The sequence below is a fragment of the Neodiprion lecontei genome, chromosome 3 (assembly GCF_021901455.1).
Source record: "Neodiprion lecontei isolate iyNeoLeco1 chromosome 3, iyNeoLeco1.1, whole genome shotgun sequence".
Lineage (NCBI taxonomy): Eukaryota > Metazoa > Arthropoda > Insecta > Hymenoptera > Diprionidae > Neodiprion > Neodiprion lecontei.
The window spans coordinates 41,937,213-41,952,723 of NC_060262.1; the positions used below are offsets into that span (position 1 = coordinate 41,937,213).

Here is a 15,511-nt window from a genome sequence, read left to right on the forward strand (position 1 = left end):
GGAAGTGTGTGCTAGTGATGGCACAGCTGAACATTGATCGCTAACGTTAGACAAAGGCAGATCTGCTCAGTGGGTGTTGTCACGTGGTCGCTTCAAGTAGCTTGTGTACGACTCCCGATTGCGCGTACATTTGCCCTGTGCGCCGGCACGGTTGAGTCCTCACGTGGCTCCTCGAACTACCGCGATTTCCAAATTGGGGGGCAATCGAATAGGTCAGACGAGGTAATTTGTCGCTTCCATATACAGGCACTGCGGACGCAGTTTGCCATGTTTTTTATTCAATTTTTCCAAACAATTACGGACAACATCATGTTCAATGAAGGGATGTGGTGAAAACGTACATACGTATAAAAATAACTTTATTGATGGAAATGTCTAATTGTACTATTACATAAGTCATAAATGATAATTATATTATTCGAACAGTTTTTAGTTAGGATTTAACCTCGTTTTGCTTCTCGCTATTTATTTCAGACGCGATCTGTGTAAACGATAAATCCCAGTTCCACACTTCGTCTGGTTCACGTACTAATTTATCTGGATATAATTTTTCCGTTAGTAATGACAGGTTCACGTCGTCGAGCGACGATAGAGCTGTACTTTTATACAGATCCGTGTCGAGCTCTTTGTACGTTTCCACTCGGTTCACACCACCTCTGCAACGCAAAGATATATTAAAATATTTACCTCCGTAAGATATTATTTTTTTACGAATTTCAATGATAACTGTAAATTGCTTAGTTTGTAATTCTCTAAAACTAAAACTTTAAAGGCAAACGAAGAATAGACCAGTTACAACACAGATATAATTAAAATAACTTATTCCGACACGCGTATCGTAGAAAAAATATTATCAATGACTTACAAATGTGTGTTTGCAATTTCGCTCAAGAAGTTATCCTCCTGAATCTCGTCCAAGTCCGGTATGACCGGTATTTCTGCAAGTAATTTGCGCTATAGTATTACGTATAATTGTAGGAAATAATACGATACAAATGTGACAAATTGATGAAATAAAGATCCTTATTTTATGTAACAGATGAGCAAGAAGGGTAAACAAAAATTAATTTACCATCTTCTGGTTCATCTTTGTCCACCCCGCGAAAACGCTCCCTAAGGAATAATCTATTAGTGACTAGAGATGCCTGATTCGTTACTTCTACTACGATTTACTCACTGTTCTATTATATTGATGGTGCTCTTCATCCTGTAAATAAAAAAACGTTCCGATCAACAGTCTGATCAGAACAATCGACGGCTATAATCTTACGCACTGATCCGATCTTCCCCCGAACTCTAGTCTTACGAATGACATTCAAACTGCTTTCGGCAATTTCCATTTTTAAAACGATCAGCGAAAGCGGAAGCTTTCAGTTTCCGTCAACGTACTTCCCGCCACTTTTAAATTCGTCGGCCCAGCCTGTCTTCCGCGAACGCGGCGGTGCCACGGGTTGATGGCCTCCGGCTATCGTCCTCGCCGATTGCTCGGAAGACGGTGATATCGGGCTGTCGAGTAATTCCTCGTCCGACTTGAGCTCCTCCTGCAGGTTACTAGATTGTCCAGCTCTCCGGCCTAGGCGAGGTAGCAGCTGAGGATACGGAGATTTGATTATTTACAGGGACATTCAGCGAAGAATGACGGCCGGATTATTCAACCGCGAATAATGAAACAACGTAGATTAGAATCCTGCGACCGCTCGCTCGTCGACAACGAGCCATTGATTACATGTCGCGTTCTCCGCGGCTCTATACCTTTTTCGAGGTAACTTCTAGCTCCATTCCCCAGTCCATGGTACTCTGAGTATAATTCACGGGATTCACGGTAAACACTGATGGCTCCTAGGTGAAATTTTATCGAAACGGAATAGACTTACCTTCTGTTTGTAAGCGGTATCCATGGCAACTCTCTTTCACTGGTTCTCCGAGCGTCCCTGCGCCGTCGCTGGTGCTTCGGTGTTGCTTTGGTATAGACGCGGAGTGCTTCGGGCTGTCACGTGACTTCCTTCACTCGAACCGGTTTCCCATTCGAATAAGAACCGAGGAAGGTAGGTAGGTAGGTACACCTCTGATTGTATCTCATTGTTAGAGTCAGGGCCGCATTCATTTACGAGGTAAACTAGGCGCGGATCAAGGGGCTCCGAGAGATTTCGGCGTAGATGTTTAAGGTAATCAAAGTTTGTTGACGCAATGATGTTAAAAGTACCTACTCCATAAGATTTTGGTGAAACTTTAAAGACGGAAAAGTTTCCAATGCGATCAGTGAAGTGATATCGGAATTTTCAATGTTATTAAAATTCCCTTCATTCTGCAAATCACACAACGTGTCCAACGGTGGAAACAGGTTTCCATTTTTTTTTAAATACTGGAAAGCCTAATTATGTTAACAAATACCATATACGATGTGGTGTAAGATTTTCTATTTTAAATATCATCCTTTGTGCACACTCACCTGCGTTACATTTTCACCGACTGGTGAAAAAGGAAAAGTGCACAAGGATGTATACATTTTTTTTAACCTCTACACGAACTTGCATAAAACTACACAAAAATACACTTAAAAATTATTACACTGTTGAAGGTTTTTAACACTGGATGTGCCAGATACATTAAAACATGTAATAGTTTAATATATCACTAGTATTTTTAATTGTTTCGAGTTAAAGCTACATTATTGTATATGCAGATGTTTGGTTCGTATTGTACTTCAGTAATGTTTCGTTTCATTGATTTGTCGTTGATATTCTTCTTCATCCGGGTTACCCTTGCATTGGTTGTCATTGTTTGGTGGTCGCACTTTGTTGAATCTGAAAGATTAAACATACACACGTGAGTTTAAATATTTAAAAAATACTTCATATTTCCAGATAATGAGAAACAGGACTTCGATTTTCAATCGTAGCGTATTACCCCTCCAGTTTAGGGAGGTTACAGAAAAATATCTTCGAACCTAGAGAAATCTCCCTTGCAAAGCCTCCAAGGAAGGATATCGATTCTCTCGTGCAAAACACCGGATACTTCGGGGCTGACGAGGTTTGGAGTTCCAGCACCGGAACCTCTGGTCAAAAGTCTCCTTTTCCCATCGTAGCAGCAGTGCTGGGCGGCTGCGCTGCCTCCACCTTGCACCAACAAGGACCGGATGCAGTAGGTTGCTCCAGGCTTGTAGACGTCGAGTCTTTCCGCTTCACCGCTGACATCTCGCCAGCGGAAGTACCTCTCTTGTCCCTGGTCCCAAATCTTATCGTCGTAAAAAATACTGCTGGGATAGTGACAGGGACAGGCTGGCAACACGAGGGGTCCTAAAACACAACGCTTCTCCATGATTTCAACTTACGGGGATGTCGGAGTATAGAGTGAGCAAGCAAATAGTACTTCGTATCTTTTCCTCTTTCCCGAGTAATGAAATCGTTCCGCACTTTGAAAAATCGTTGAGGGGAATTCGAAAAATTAATGGAAATTGCGTAAGTATTATACTTGTAGACGATTTTCGCTTGCTTTGAAGTTATTTTACTGACGCTAGTTTGTACAAATTGAACTTCGTATCTTTTGCGTTTTTTTATATCAAACTTCCAAACCTCTCTTTACACAAATAGCGACCACAGAAGCGGGATTATAAACCCTACAGTTTCTCAAAGTTTGAAGCAATGCGATCGCGCACAAGAAAGGTATCGCAGGTCGATTTCTTCAATATGACTTATTTTTTAATATGTTACAGTAGACTAGAAAACCAAGCGAAACGTATTTTTTTTATCGGCCAAAGAACACTTCAAGGGGATAAAAACGACCCCCAAAGATGGGCACCCAACGGGGTGATTTCTTGATGCGTTAGGTGTATGCGAATGTAACCAACGCTGACGAATGAACCATTTCAGCGTTGGTTTCATTCGAACACATCAAACAATCATCCCGTTCGTTTCCCGTCTTTGGGGGTCGTTTTCACCACTTTAAAGTATTTTTTGGCCGATAAAAATAAAATAATAAAAAATACGTGTCGGTTAGTTTTTAGTCTACTATGACATATTACCAAAGAAATGAAATCGGAGAGATCGACTTGGGATACCCTCCTCGTCAGAAAATGAAAAAGAGGGCAAATTCGAATTAGATCCTTAACTGATTGTGAATCTCGTGTAACCGATACGTAAATAATGAAGGTTGATGAACTTCGCATAAGGACATGATACACATGATATTACCCAAGAACGCTTCTTCCAGGGTATCCTTACTGTCAAGCCACTTTTGGCAGAGATCTCCCTGAACGGAGTTATCGAAATCGAGGTCTTGAAGAAGTTCCTGATCATCATCATCTCCCGTCCCGTTTCGCAAGGTTTGAAACAGCCTGGCCAACAGTGCGGCGACACCTTGATGAAGAGTGAATCTATCGTCGATCGGCATGTAGACTGACGATATCACGGTAGTCCTGTCCAATGAGTCTTCATCTCGACTGTTTTCCACGCCGGTGGATTCCTTGGAGGCTGCAGGTGCAGGGTTCACCCATGGTGAAACGCTCGGGTCTTCGAACACGTTTTCGTAATCGTATAAGTGGTAACTATTTACCCCGGATTCCGTACGAACCGTCGAGTTATTCTCGCTCTTCGGCCTCAGGATCGTATCTTTGATCCTCGACACGTTCGTTGCAACGGACTTTAGCTTTCCCAGGAAAAGCGGCGGCTCTCTAGCCACTGTAGCCACTTTGCCGCTGCAATTGCACCGCGGTTCTTCCGGTTCCCCCGGCTTCACTTCTCTCTTCGGTATCATGATATCAGCTATCCTGAGTCGAGTGATCGGCGTCTCTCTCACCTCACCTAAAATTTCGCCAATCTTATCCGGCGTTACTCGCCGACCAAAGAGAACACCTCGGACGTTGTTAACCGGATACGCGAAGGATGATCGGTCGCCAATCGGCGCCGCCGCTTCCATGTCCAGCAGTTCAAGGGTGCGATTTCTCACGAGGTACTCTTTCTCCAGGTTCCTACGCTCGTGGTGATCGCGTTGACGGGGATGCCCCTTGGCCGGCCTTCGGCCTATCCCGCGCTGCGGTTTCCTCGCCTGCAGCCTCCTTAGCGGCTCTCTTTTTCTTCCCCTTTTTCTCTCCCCGTCTTTTCCCGCTCGCTTCCATCCCCCATCTCGTTCACGTTTCTTTTTCCGCTTTCGTTGATCCACCTCTGGTCGACTTTTCGTTCCCTGCAGATCCCAGTTCACCGCAAACTTGCGTTTTCTTCTTGATTCGATTATTACACCTGACGTATTCCCGGGATCGTTCGATTTTATGGATAACAATTTCGCGTTCTGTGATTGGCCGGAATATTCGACTGATGTGGCTGTGGTCTTGCTATCGGGGCCTTTATTCTGTGAACAGGAATCGGAAATATTCTCATATTCCTGTAGTCTTTAGCTGTAAAACGATAATACAGGTCTGCAAGAAAATTAATTTTTTTTAGCTGCGTGGGATGTTATTGATAAATATAGAGTTTTCGCGTGTGCTGAATCCAAAAATGGCTTCCATTTCCCTCCATCACGTACAGCACTCTTGCAAAATATAAAGTGCTTCCATAAAAAAAACATAACAATAATGAAAAAAACCACAACGTTTCATTACAACGAACTAAACAATATTTCTTATAAAATTAAACAAGAAACTTCTCTATGAAATGAATTCAGCATTCCGTGTTCATTCTTTTCGCCTATGAAACCTTTTCTTCTTCTCTTTGATACACCTCCGAACACGCTTCCGCTCTCCATTTTATGTTTCCCGGTTTTTGTTTATTCTCGAGTCTCACTCTAATACATATTAAATGGAACTAAAAGATCACTTTTGCTTAGGATTTTTATAATCAAGAATAGGATACCAGATTTCGAATTAAACGGGAGTTTCACTCCAAATGAAACTACAAACACGAGTTTAAGAAAAAACCTGACGTGATGGAACTTTTTTAGTATTTTTCCCGTTATCGGTGAGTGAAAATCTATATAAAACAGTACAAAAAACCTGTGCAGTTTTTTGGTAGCAGACCTGTGTAATCGGAAGCGTTTGGTGAATATCCCGACTGAAGACGTATCGTACGCCTCTAACAAGCTGATCTTTCGGCCATTCCAATACCGGTAGTATTCATTTGGAAGGCATTATGGAATCATATTGGAAGAAGTACGAGGCAATCAAACCGTTTCAACACCGGTAGCTGCCGCGTTGCATCGACGCGACGTAGACAAGGCGAGCGAACCGCGATAAGATGCTTCCGACTTGAAAAGATACCGAAGCGGTACGAGATGGCGGGAGATGCTGGGAGATGACAAGGGATGGGGGCCCTACGCCGCGAGTGATGGAATATTATTTCCTACTTCTGAGGAGCCGCTTCCCGCCACATTATTTCTCCTTCATTGGCGTAGCCTCACAATATCTTTCATCAATGTTTTGCCCAGTTTAAATATGAATTCCGAAACTTATTTCGAATTTTATTTGTACCGATACAGCTTGACAGTTAAGGACAATTGATAACACCGGTCAACACGAATTTTAAGTTTGTTTTCTAGATGTTCAAATTTTGATTTCTTCTACGTAAATATAATAAATGAAAAAATAGTTTCAGTAGATAAAGTTTGTTTTTGTAGAAACCAGAACGATATTTCGGATTCTAAGAAAAATTACCTATTTACTCAAACGTTTATTGTAAATAACAATTGAACAAACTTCAGTTTAGCATTTAAATCACTTTTCTTAAAAAATAATAATCAATAATTAGCTACGCGTGTAAAAGAATCGATAAACAAAGATTAAAGATGAATATTTTTCGTACATCTATATTTGTATGGACTTTCAAACATGCCTTTGAGGGATTGTTATTCTTACACGCAGAATACGAACAAAAGCATGCGTTGAAAGAGAAATTATTGCACCGACGGTCGGAATTCGACACGCATACTGCAGTCAACTGCGAATTCACGGATACATTGCGTTTGGAGAAGCATTTGTCCGCACGGAAAGATTGAATTGAAAATGAAAATCGATCCAGCCGATCCGGATATGCGCGCCCATGAAAGATCTAAATCAAAGTTGGAGTGCCGCCTCCCAATTTGTAGCGCACCTGCCAGGGCAGCTACCGCGCACCTTTTCCTTTTTCACCGAGTTATGTCGGCCGTAATAATTCTAACCTGCGTTGGACCCCGATTAACGAACCTCACCGTCACACAAACAAAATTATCCCTCGTTCCCGGCCGAGCAGGCTTCCGCCATGCGAGTCAATTTTTTCACCCTTAAGAGGGGGGGGTTACAGCTTGGACGGTCTGAAATCATACCTATTGTTAGGATGTTTTTTAAAGAAAATGAATACGCTTAGAGCTATTTGAGTTTTAGGGCTTTATTATTTATAGTTTCAAGAACATTTTTGAATTTTTTCATTGAAATTAATAATAAAATCGCGGCATTGCGCATATATTCATAATCAGCATATATACATAATATTTTTAACTATTTTTTGGTGGAAAAATTGGATTTTTCTTACAAATTGAATAGTGATGTGAGGAGATTCGCCACAGTAAAAACTGTCGACTTCGGAGTCGCTCGCTACTTATATGTGCCTTGCCGCCATTTCATTATTAATTTCACTGAAAAAATTCTAAAATATTATTGAAACTATAAATAGTAAAGCCATCGAATTCGAATTGATCTGAGTCTGTTCATTTTCTTAAAAAAAAAACTGTACTTCCCCCCCTTAAGGTATACGGTCATTGTTTATGTATAAAAAAGATGCGAGACTCGCATTTTTACTGTCGAGTGGCTTTAAACATTTTCAGGATGCGTTTAGGATAGAAACATTTCTCAGAGTACAATTCTCTTTCAGGAGGTTTGTCCTACAGCAATAAATGTTTACTGAGGATCTCTTCGCAAGCTTACACCTTCGAGCAAACAATAAGTATAAACTTTCTTTCTTCGAGTCTTCCTCGGGCGAAGGGAAAAATACTAATTGAGCTCTGTTAGCCTCAGAAGTTTGGTCAAGTATTTAAGGTGTAGCATATCGTGTATTCCCAAATTTTAGGAAAACGATGTTGGACATTTTGGCAAACCTGCCAGCCCTCGTAACGAATGTTATAGATCTCTTTCTTGAGGCTCGTCTCAGGTAAGACGCAAGTATGTGTAGCTTTGGCAAAAGGGGAAATATTCCTATTTACAGCCCTCACCTATTGGTCAACTGGAATAATCGATATTTACAAGAAATTTGTCCGAATTTCCAACCGCAACTTTAGAAGAGTCTTTATATAGGGGGATATGATAGGAGTTTGATTTGGAAACCATCAACGTGAATAATTTCAATATAATGCTGGATTTCTTGCAGGATCGATGCAATTTCAAAATTTATTGCTCGCAGTAAAAATTATTGATTTTGTTTATTTATTTTTTTTATCTCTATTGGACAAAGGAGGCTACCGACTCCAAGTTCCGATAATAGAACACTGCATTGTACTATCCGTTGAAAATAGCAATGCTGTTAACTAACACTCAACATCTACTTAAAATGCAGAAAGCTCGCGTTTCACATCGTTTATAACTATATTCGTCGTCTTGCGATTGTAAATACCTATAAAGAATACTCGAGTCTTGGCGACGGGTCAAAAATGACGCGTAATATTATATCGACTAAATACTCTGCGGAGCTTTCTCCGAATACTTACGTGTATCTCGTAGTCTCCACCAATAACGGTCGAAATAGTTACCAACAAAACAGAGGAAACACAGATCACAGTGGGTGTCCTCATTTCTGTCCAGAATTACACAATAACGAACATTCATAAGCTTCGCGAAACAACAAGTTCGTGTTATTGTAACAGTTCCTCTGGTTCCTTGGAATACGTGTACCATTCGCGAAGAGCGGTACTCAGCACGAGAATTTGTATCCAACCCTCCTCTTCCCTACATGCTCTTCTCTTGGCACCTTGACGGATTCCACGTCTCGAAATTTTTCACCCATGGAGGATATAACGCAGCTGTTTCCATGGTGTTTTCTTGCTAGGTAACTAATTTCACAACTGAGTTTGCCGGGCGATGATCATAGCAAATATTACCGCATGTGAACCCATGCGGTATGATGTAACTGGGTGCTGCGGTGCGATCCCATTCGGGTTGAAGTTCACCAACGCGTCCGGTTCGGCAGGAAGAAAACACGGAAACGACTCGGAGACTCAAAGGCCGACTATACCGCGGTAGTAAGTGCGACGAGATCCCTTTTACTATGGTGGTTATGGTATACGGTGTGGTGTGGAGGCAATGCCGAGTAGGGTGACTTGGCGGATTGTGAGTGGACCGAGTGCCGAGTGGGGTAGGTGAAGGTTCTGCGGGATCATGGTGCATCCTTCTGGTGCATCCAGCGACAAAGAGGCTCACTTCCAAGTCTTCTTCTTCTTCTTCTCCTTAACCATCAAGCCCCCACCCTTGCCACGTCCCAGGTTCTTGGACCTAGGCATGTACCCTACGACGTGACATAACAACCAGAATGCTGTAAGTAACGAGCTTTATTGCTACCTTTCCTTCCTTTTCTGCTTAATTATTTACTGGCTTTTGTTTCTTTCTAAAATATAGTCCTAAAGAATTCGCTTGCTCTTGAGAAACGTTCGCTGATCCCTCTTTTCTTTCTTGCAAGTATCGGCCTGATTTTTCCAACTTCCTATTTCTCCGTGTCCAGAGATATTCTCATCAATCTATGCGGTTCTTTATACACCTTGGAAACGACCAAGTTTTTCATTTGGAAAAATGAAACTATCGTTACGTCGACGTCAAGGCTACTCTTAGGCCATCCGATTTTCCCCAGCACATTTTTTTTCTGAATATGAGAAATTTTCGCGGGAGCATAAGTTTTGAGGGAAAGTATTATACCGGGGCTATTCGAGGTCTTAAAAACGTAAAAACCGCTGGTTTCATCGGCCGAATTGAAGACGCGCGCAATTTGTATGGTCGATTCGATCGGCGTCTACCTAACTGTTAAAGCAAGACGAGAATGCGCCGGACGCGGATCGTGAGTACTTGTTGCGTGGTTCGATGAGCGCATGTTCACGAGGGAGTAGCCCGATACGCGATGCGTCGAGATGAACGTTCAAGGCGTAACGCAACGCAACGTACCGCAGCGAAACGCACCGCGGCACGCAACGGGGAGCGGATGATCACAACTGAGAGTAGCGGCGACATCAAACGATCCCCGTCGCTGTGGGCCGCCTCTCTAACAGACCCCTGGTTCTGATTTCTCTGCGGGCCCTCCTTCTCTAGTCGACCTAGGGGTCCACCGACGAGTTTGTGGTCAGTAAGGAGCCACGCACAGTTATCCTCCTATAAGGGGATCAGAGTCGAGGGAGGAGTCGCCTTTTCCATTTCCATTTCCATTTCTCTTTTCACTATCTTCCTGCTCTTACTCTCTTTCAAGATATCTCTAATCTTCGTCCTCGTAGTCGTTCCACGTTAACCACCGATTCAAGATGCGGATAACAAGACGGGAAATCATGCGTTTCTTTTTTAAGATTATGTAATGTATACAGGCACGCTTCAATATTGTTTAAGAAAATTTCAGTTTCCAGCTATTAGCGAAAGCACAGATTTTTTAAATCCGTGTAGACCTACAATAAACGCAACTGCGTCAGTGTTCAAACATGATATTGTAACGAATTTGGCGATGCAAAATAAATACGGGTTCGCGTCGACGGATAAAGAAGTGATCGAAACAGGCAGAAATTAAAAGATAGGAAGAATGCTTTTGCTAACGATACTTTTTATCAGTTTAAAGTCTGAAACACGACTGTTTTTACTATAACGTTGATTGACGCAGCAATCTTATTCATTTTGTGACATATTAAAGCTTTTAACGTCTTTTATCTATTACGACTACTAGATCATCAGAAAGGGGACTATAACGGGCGATTTCACTCTTTGTAGAATTATTTATAGTTACATATAAATGCATGATGCGTAATCACAAAAATGTGTGGAAAGCCGTTTCAAAATTGCAAGGATAATATTAACCTTAAAAAGGCTAATTTTTGAAGTTATCAGGCTTTTTGTTCTCAAAAACTGTATAAGAACGATTTGTTTTTTTTATACGAGGATCCGGTATTTTTTTAATCCTCTATCTTTAGTTACGTTAGCGTTACGAGCTTCAACACCCTTTATTATATATCAAACACTAACATTCGATGGAAATGTACGTGACATTTTGTACATCTGCAGTTGTGTTATTTTGAACATCCCAATTAATGCTTTAATACGAACGATTTGGACGGAGCAATGAGAGAAAGTTATAGTTATACTATTAGCTATTCGCCTTGATTCGTGTGTTTACAGTTGGCGGCGCGACCCGTATAACAAGCTTACTTAATTGCTAAAGCAATTGACGTTTATGACTCGGTGCACGCGAGCCTTTAAATCACCTCCGCGTCCCGCGGCGCGCAGCGGCGCCCCGCGTCGAGCTGCGGGAATGCAGTGGAACGCGTCTTGGGTATTTTTAGCAGAACGGATTCGAAAATACACCTTCGCGATTTAAATATAGAAGAGATGTGCATTAGCGCGGAATGTGTGCGCCGACGCGCGATTCGAATTAATCCAACTCCGGGTTAAGGTAAGTGTGTACCAGTCATTGACACGTTTGGACCCGATTACCGACACCTTTGTTTTCCAAAATTGGAAATTAACGGTACAGATTGTAAATTTCTCGATGACTAAAACCAATTGCCAGAAGGTTAGACACCACAAATTTATCTTTTGGTAATTTTAGAGCCAAGGATCAAACGGACGAAACCAAAAAAGGGGTCAATAATTGGGACAGGATCTGTAACTGGTACATGAGTTTGCCTTAATTTACTTTATGGAACAACATTGAACCGAAATAGGACATAGTATACGAATAGATCGGATATTTCGCTCTGCGTAGGTTTCGGATGAATAAGTGCCGACTCTATGCAACGACACGTCGCGCAACGAGTGGTTGTTGGTTTGTTGAAAAAAAGACCACCTAGGATCGAAACGCGTGCAAAACAATTTAAGAGGGGCAGGGCTGCAGGCGCCACTGGGATAAAGATATTCGGTCGCGGAATGCCGACCAATCCACGAGATTCCAAAGGTGTTAACTTCCCCGTGTTGTTGTTATTGCGATACGGGGAAAAAAAGGAATAAAAAATAAATGAAAAAATAAACACACGCACTTTGGAAGTAAATAAGAAAAAGAATCCTTCTCACAAAACGCCAACGCAATGCGGAGGAGGTGAAGGCGTGTTATAATATTTCACATCTCACCCTGCAGCTGTACGATGGCGCCAGTTCAAATTTCAAAAACGTGTTCAGGAAGCTTCGTGAAAATGTATAAATATCACAAATTCCAACTTCTTGCGCCAGTTAATTATGAAACATGTATTTTGCTCGGCATTCCGGAAATGGTATAGTTGAAGTAGAGCTGAGAATTGAGACGAAAATACTGATCTATACCTCCTTGCAACTGACGTAGGTACGTGTAAGGTCAACGAATAAAGTTGCGTAGATTATATTAACGGATGTTTGATCGGTTTATATTTTTTTTATTATCAGTCTTAGCCTACGTTTGCGTTATCACTACATGTAAGAACTAGTAATGATATTATAACGATAGAGAATATTATACGATATGTACACAGCTTCAATTTCAACTATAATTAATATAATTTAATATTCATCACTTATGTATATCACGTTAGAGATTTTACATATTATATCATAATAACGTATACGGTTATAGGCAAAGTAAAATGTCCCTAGGAATGTTCTTATATACAATATAATATAACTATATTTACGGTTCGATCCCATCTTTCTCTTTCTATGCATTTTGACGTCGACGAGACTCATTCGCTCTCCCGCGTTAACTCGAGGATATAAATAAATATGCAATGAAGAAAACTGACATCACGGAAGGTAAAATATTGTAGTATTTACATCTCCTGTAGTGAATATATGAAAAGCACGTTTTTTTGGAGTTAAATCTACATCAATTGTGGCAAGATTTACAAATCCGGTAGTATAAAGAGTTGCAAAACGAATAGCAAGAATTACAATATCCTCGGGTAAATCCACCGCAATTCATGTACGATTTGACTCGAAAAAATTTCCGTCTGCATATTAACCACACGAAATGTAAAATTTAGATTAAATTTTTCTTCCCTTCACACTCTTTCCCTCTCCCCGCTAGTGACATCCGCAGCGTGTCGCAACCATGTCCTGGTACCGTTTAAGGATGATGTTATCGAAGTTGTCGAAGTACAGGACACTGATGCTTAGGAGTTTCGTCGGCACGCAGCATGGCTGGTCGACGTCTTTTCCGTTTCTCAACATGTGAACCAGGCTCTGGACGGTCGCGTGATTCGTGGGATGCTGGCCTTGGCTTAGGGGGAAGTTGCAGTGGCCCCTGCAGTGGTAAGCTGAGTACCCTTTGGGGGAGATGATGTAGTCGTTCCAACCGACCTCCTCGAAATCAATGTAGAGTTTGTGCCTCGCGCATTGGGTCGTATCGTCATTCGACTCTGCGGACGCCGAACGGGATCGACGACGTTTCAGGGTCGAGTCCGAAGTCGAGGAAGTCGCGTCTCTGGTCGTGTTCGTCAGCCTGCTGAGTCTCTTCCGGTGCATCGCGCGCTCGTAGATGTCCATCGAGTTCAGAGCTCCCGGAAGTTTCTTCGTCTTCGAGACGAACTTCTGGCCCTTCTTCGACGAAGACGCTTCGCGTCGTCCGCGACTTCGCTCGTCCTCCGATTCTTCCTCCTCGAGGCTAGCCTTGCGGTCCTTGTAGGCGGCATCTGCCTCTTCGGACGTCTCTTCCTCGAGGTTATTTGAGTATTTGTAATAGTGCGGAGTTATGGTCTCCCCCGTTGACGCCTCCTTACCGTCGTCGTCGAAGAGCACCAAGATCGGCTGCTTACTGTGGTGGTAGTCGTTCCTTCGGCAGAAATTAACCGCAGCATCGTCGCCGAAGAGGTTTGACGCTGTCACCAAGAGTCCGAGGTTCGGGGCTCCCGACAACCACGAAAGAACCGCCTGCTTCACGTTGAACACCTTCAACATTCAATCACGCCCTTCGATCAATCGACTTTGCAAGCTGTGTAAAGCTCTGCGAGTGCCACGTCGTACCCAATAAGTTACATTTCGAATATATGTTACAAGGACTCGTATCGAAGGTTGAAAAAATTAATCACCTGCCAGCCAGACGCGTGCGCTCCGACGTAATGAACGTTCAGGAGCTTGTGCAAGTCCGGAGTGTCTAGCTGGTGTTCATCCAGGACTTGGTAGACTCGGATCTGGAGGAGGAATAAAAACGTCAGTCGCTTCGATCAAGACAGAGCTTATGATACGTCAACTAAACACTCACGAGGTAGTACGGAGAGGAAAGAATCGCCGGATGCATAGCTTTGAGCGGGGTTCTCTTCCGGTACAGATGAAGTTCCGCCTCTAGAACGGACTCGTTCGTTTCCAGTCCGGAAATATTGAACAGATAATAATGCGACATGGAACTATCTGTGGGATGAAATAATTCGGACTTGTTATTCGTCACGACGAGACGCGACGACCGCCAGCCTAATTACCTCGTTCAATGAAACTGCGCACCACCTTGGCGTTGTAGGGGTTCTTGCCACGTGTAACACCGCTGGGATCGGCGATCGTGTTGTAGAGTTCCAACATAAACTGAGGTGGTATTTTGTGCCGGCCAGACCTATCGCTCGGTTCGGGTATGCCGAACATCTGTGCAATAATAAGGTAGGTACGTGAAAATGCGGGATGAGAGGTGCATCGAGTGACCAAAGTCATTTTCAAATGTAATCACTGACCTGTTGCAGCTTCGTCATGGCCGCTTCCCGCTGCGAGTCTTGAGTTTCTTCATCTAGACGATCGCCGGAAAACGTAAGACCGAATTCCGGATCGAAAAATCCGCTTCCCGCATCCGGTATTTCCGTGGGGTAGGCAAACACGTCGGCAAATAAAAGCAGCAAAAGGAAGATCCTTCGTCTCAACATCTCCGTTACTCGAATTAGCGTCCGTAGTGCGGTCAGTGGTACTTGCCGGTGTATAACTATAAGTTTTCAATCAGCGCTTGTCCTTTATCACAATAATAAACGACCAGCGTGTTCTTCCTCAATCACTTCCCGATCTGCGACACTTTACGCCCGTTCTAAGCGCGGCGGTGACTCGGAGGAACCGGACAACCGCGTTTCGCGTTTCCGTGTGCGGCCGAAACGGAGGAAAGGCACACCAGCGAGCGACAAACTCCCACCGAAATGGTCCAAGCTTATGAGCAGAGATGCTAAATGGCATATGGGAGGGCTCCCGCTCCGGAGACACCTTTATCCTCGACTGCCTCCGTTGCCTTGCCTTGCCGCACCTCGCCGCTCCTCACCTCAGATTTGTCACGGCGTTCCCGCCTTCGTCTCATCTGACCTTCACTACATAAGCGGCATTTGCATCGCACTCGTAACCCAAACTCGCGGATGTCTCTGCTTATTTTTGGACACAAATCCCCACTTTGTG

General features: G+C 43.0%; 3 protein-coding genes across 5 annotated transcripts; all 3 read right to left on the minus strand.

Moving 5' to 3' along the window:
• Positions 1-338: 338 nt before the first annotated feature.
• Positions 339-2,007, minus strand: LOC107224496 (intraflagellar transport protein 43 homolog). Of its 3 annotated transcripts, none has more exons than XM_046735303.1 (6): positions 1,753-1,879; positions 1,390-1,589; positions 1,178-1,207; positions 1,073-1,113; positions 866-938; positions 339-656 (listed from the first exon to the last, which is right to left on the minus strand). In XM_046735303.1, the coding sequence occupies exons 1-6, from the start codon at positions 1,789-1,791 to the stop codon at positions 434-436; spliced, it is 606 nt and encodes a 201-aa protein (XP_046591259.1). In that variant the 5' UTR covers positions 1,792-1,879; the 3' UTR covers positions 339-433. The 3 variants fall into 3 exon arrangements, with proteins under 3 accessions (XP_046591259.1, XP_046591258.1, XP_015520050.1); XM_046735302.1 differs by having other exon boundaries at positions 1,073-1,125; XM_015664564.2 differs by having other exon boundaries at positions 340-656; positions 1,073-1,125; positions 1,875-2,007.
• A 409-nt stretch (positions 2,008-2,416) lies between these two features.
• LOC124293645 lies at positions 2,417-10,142 on the minus strand. Its single transcript, XM_046735293.1, has 4 exons — positions 8,662-10,142; positions 4,191-5,343; positions 2,948-3,296; positions 2,417-2,804 (listed from the first exon to the last, which is right to left on the minus strand). The coding sequence occupies exons 1-4, from the start codon at positions 8,743-8,745 to the stop codon at positions 2,705-2,707; spliced, it is 1,686 nt and encodes a 561-aa protein (XP_046591249.1). The 5' UTR covers positions 8,746-10,142; the 3' UTR covers positions 2,417-2,704.
• A 2,398-nt stretch (positions 10,143-12,540) lies between these two features.
• On the minus strand, positions 12,541-15,331 carry LOC107224504 (bone morphogenetic protein 2). The gene is made up of 5 exons (XM_015664576.2): positions 14,815-15,331; positions 14,572-14,728; positions 14,358-14,503; positions 14,185-14,286; positions 12,541-14,044 (listed from the first exon to the last, which is right to left on the minus strand). The coding sequence occupies exons 1-5, from the start codon at positions 14,998-15,000 to the stop codon at positions 13,181-13,183; spliced, it is 1,455 nt and encodes a 484-aa protein (XP_015520062.1). The 5' UTR covers positions 15,001-15,331; the 3' UTR covers positions 12,541-13,180.
• Between the last annotated feature and the right edge of the window lie 180 nt (positions 15,332-15,511).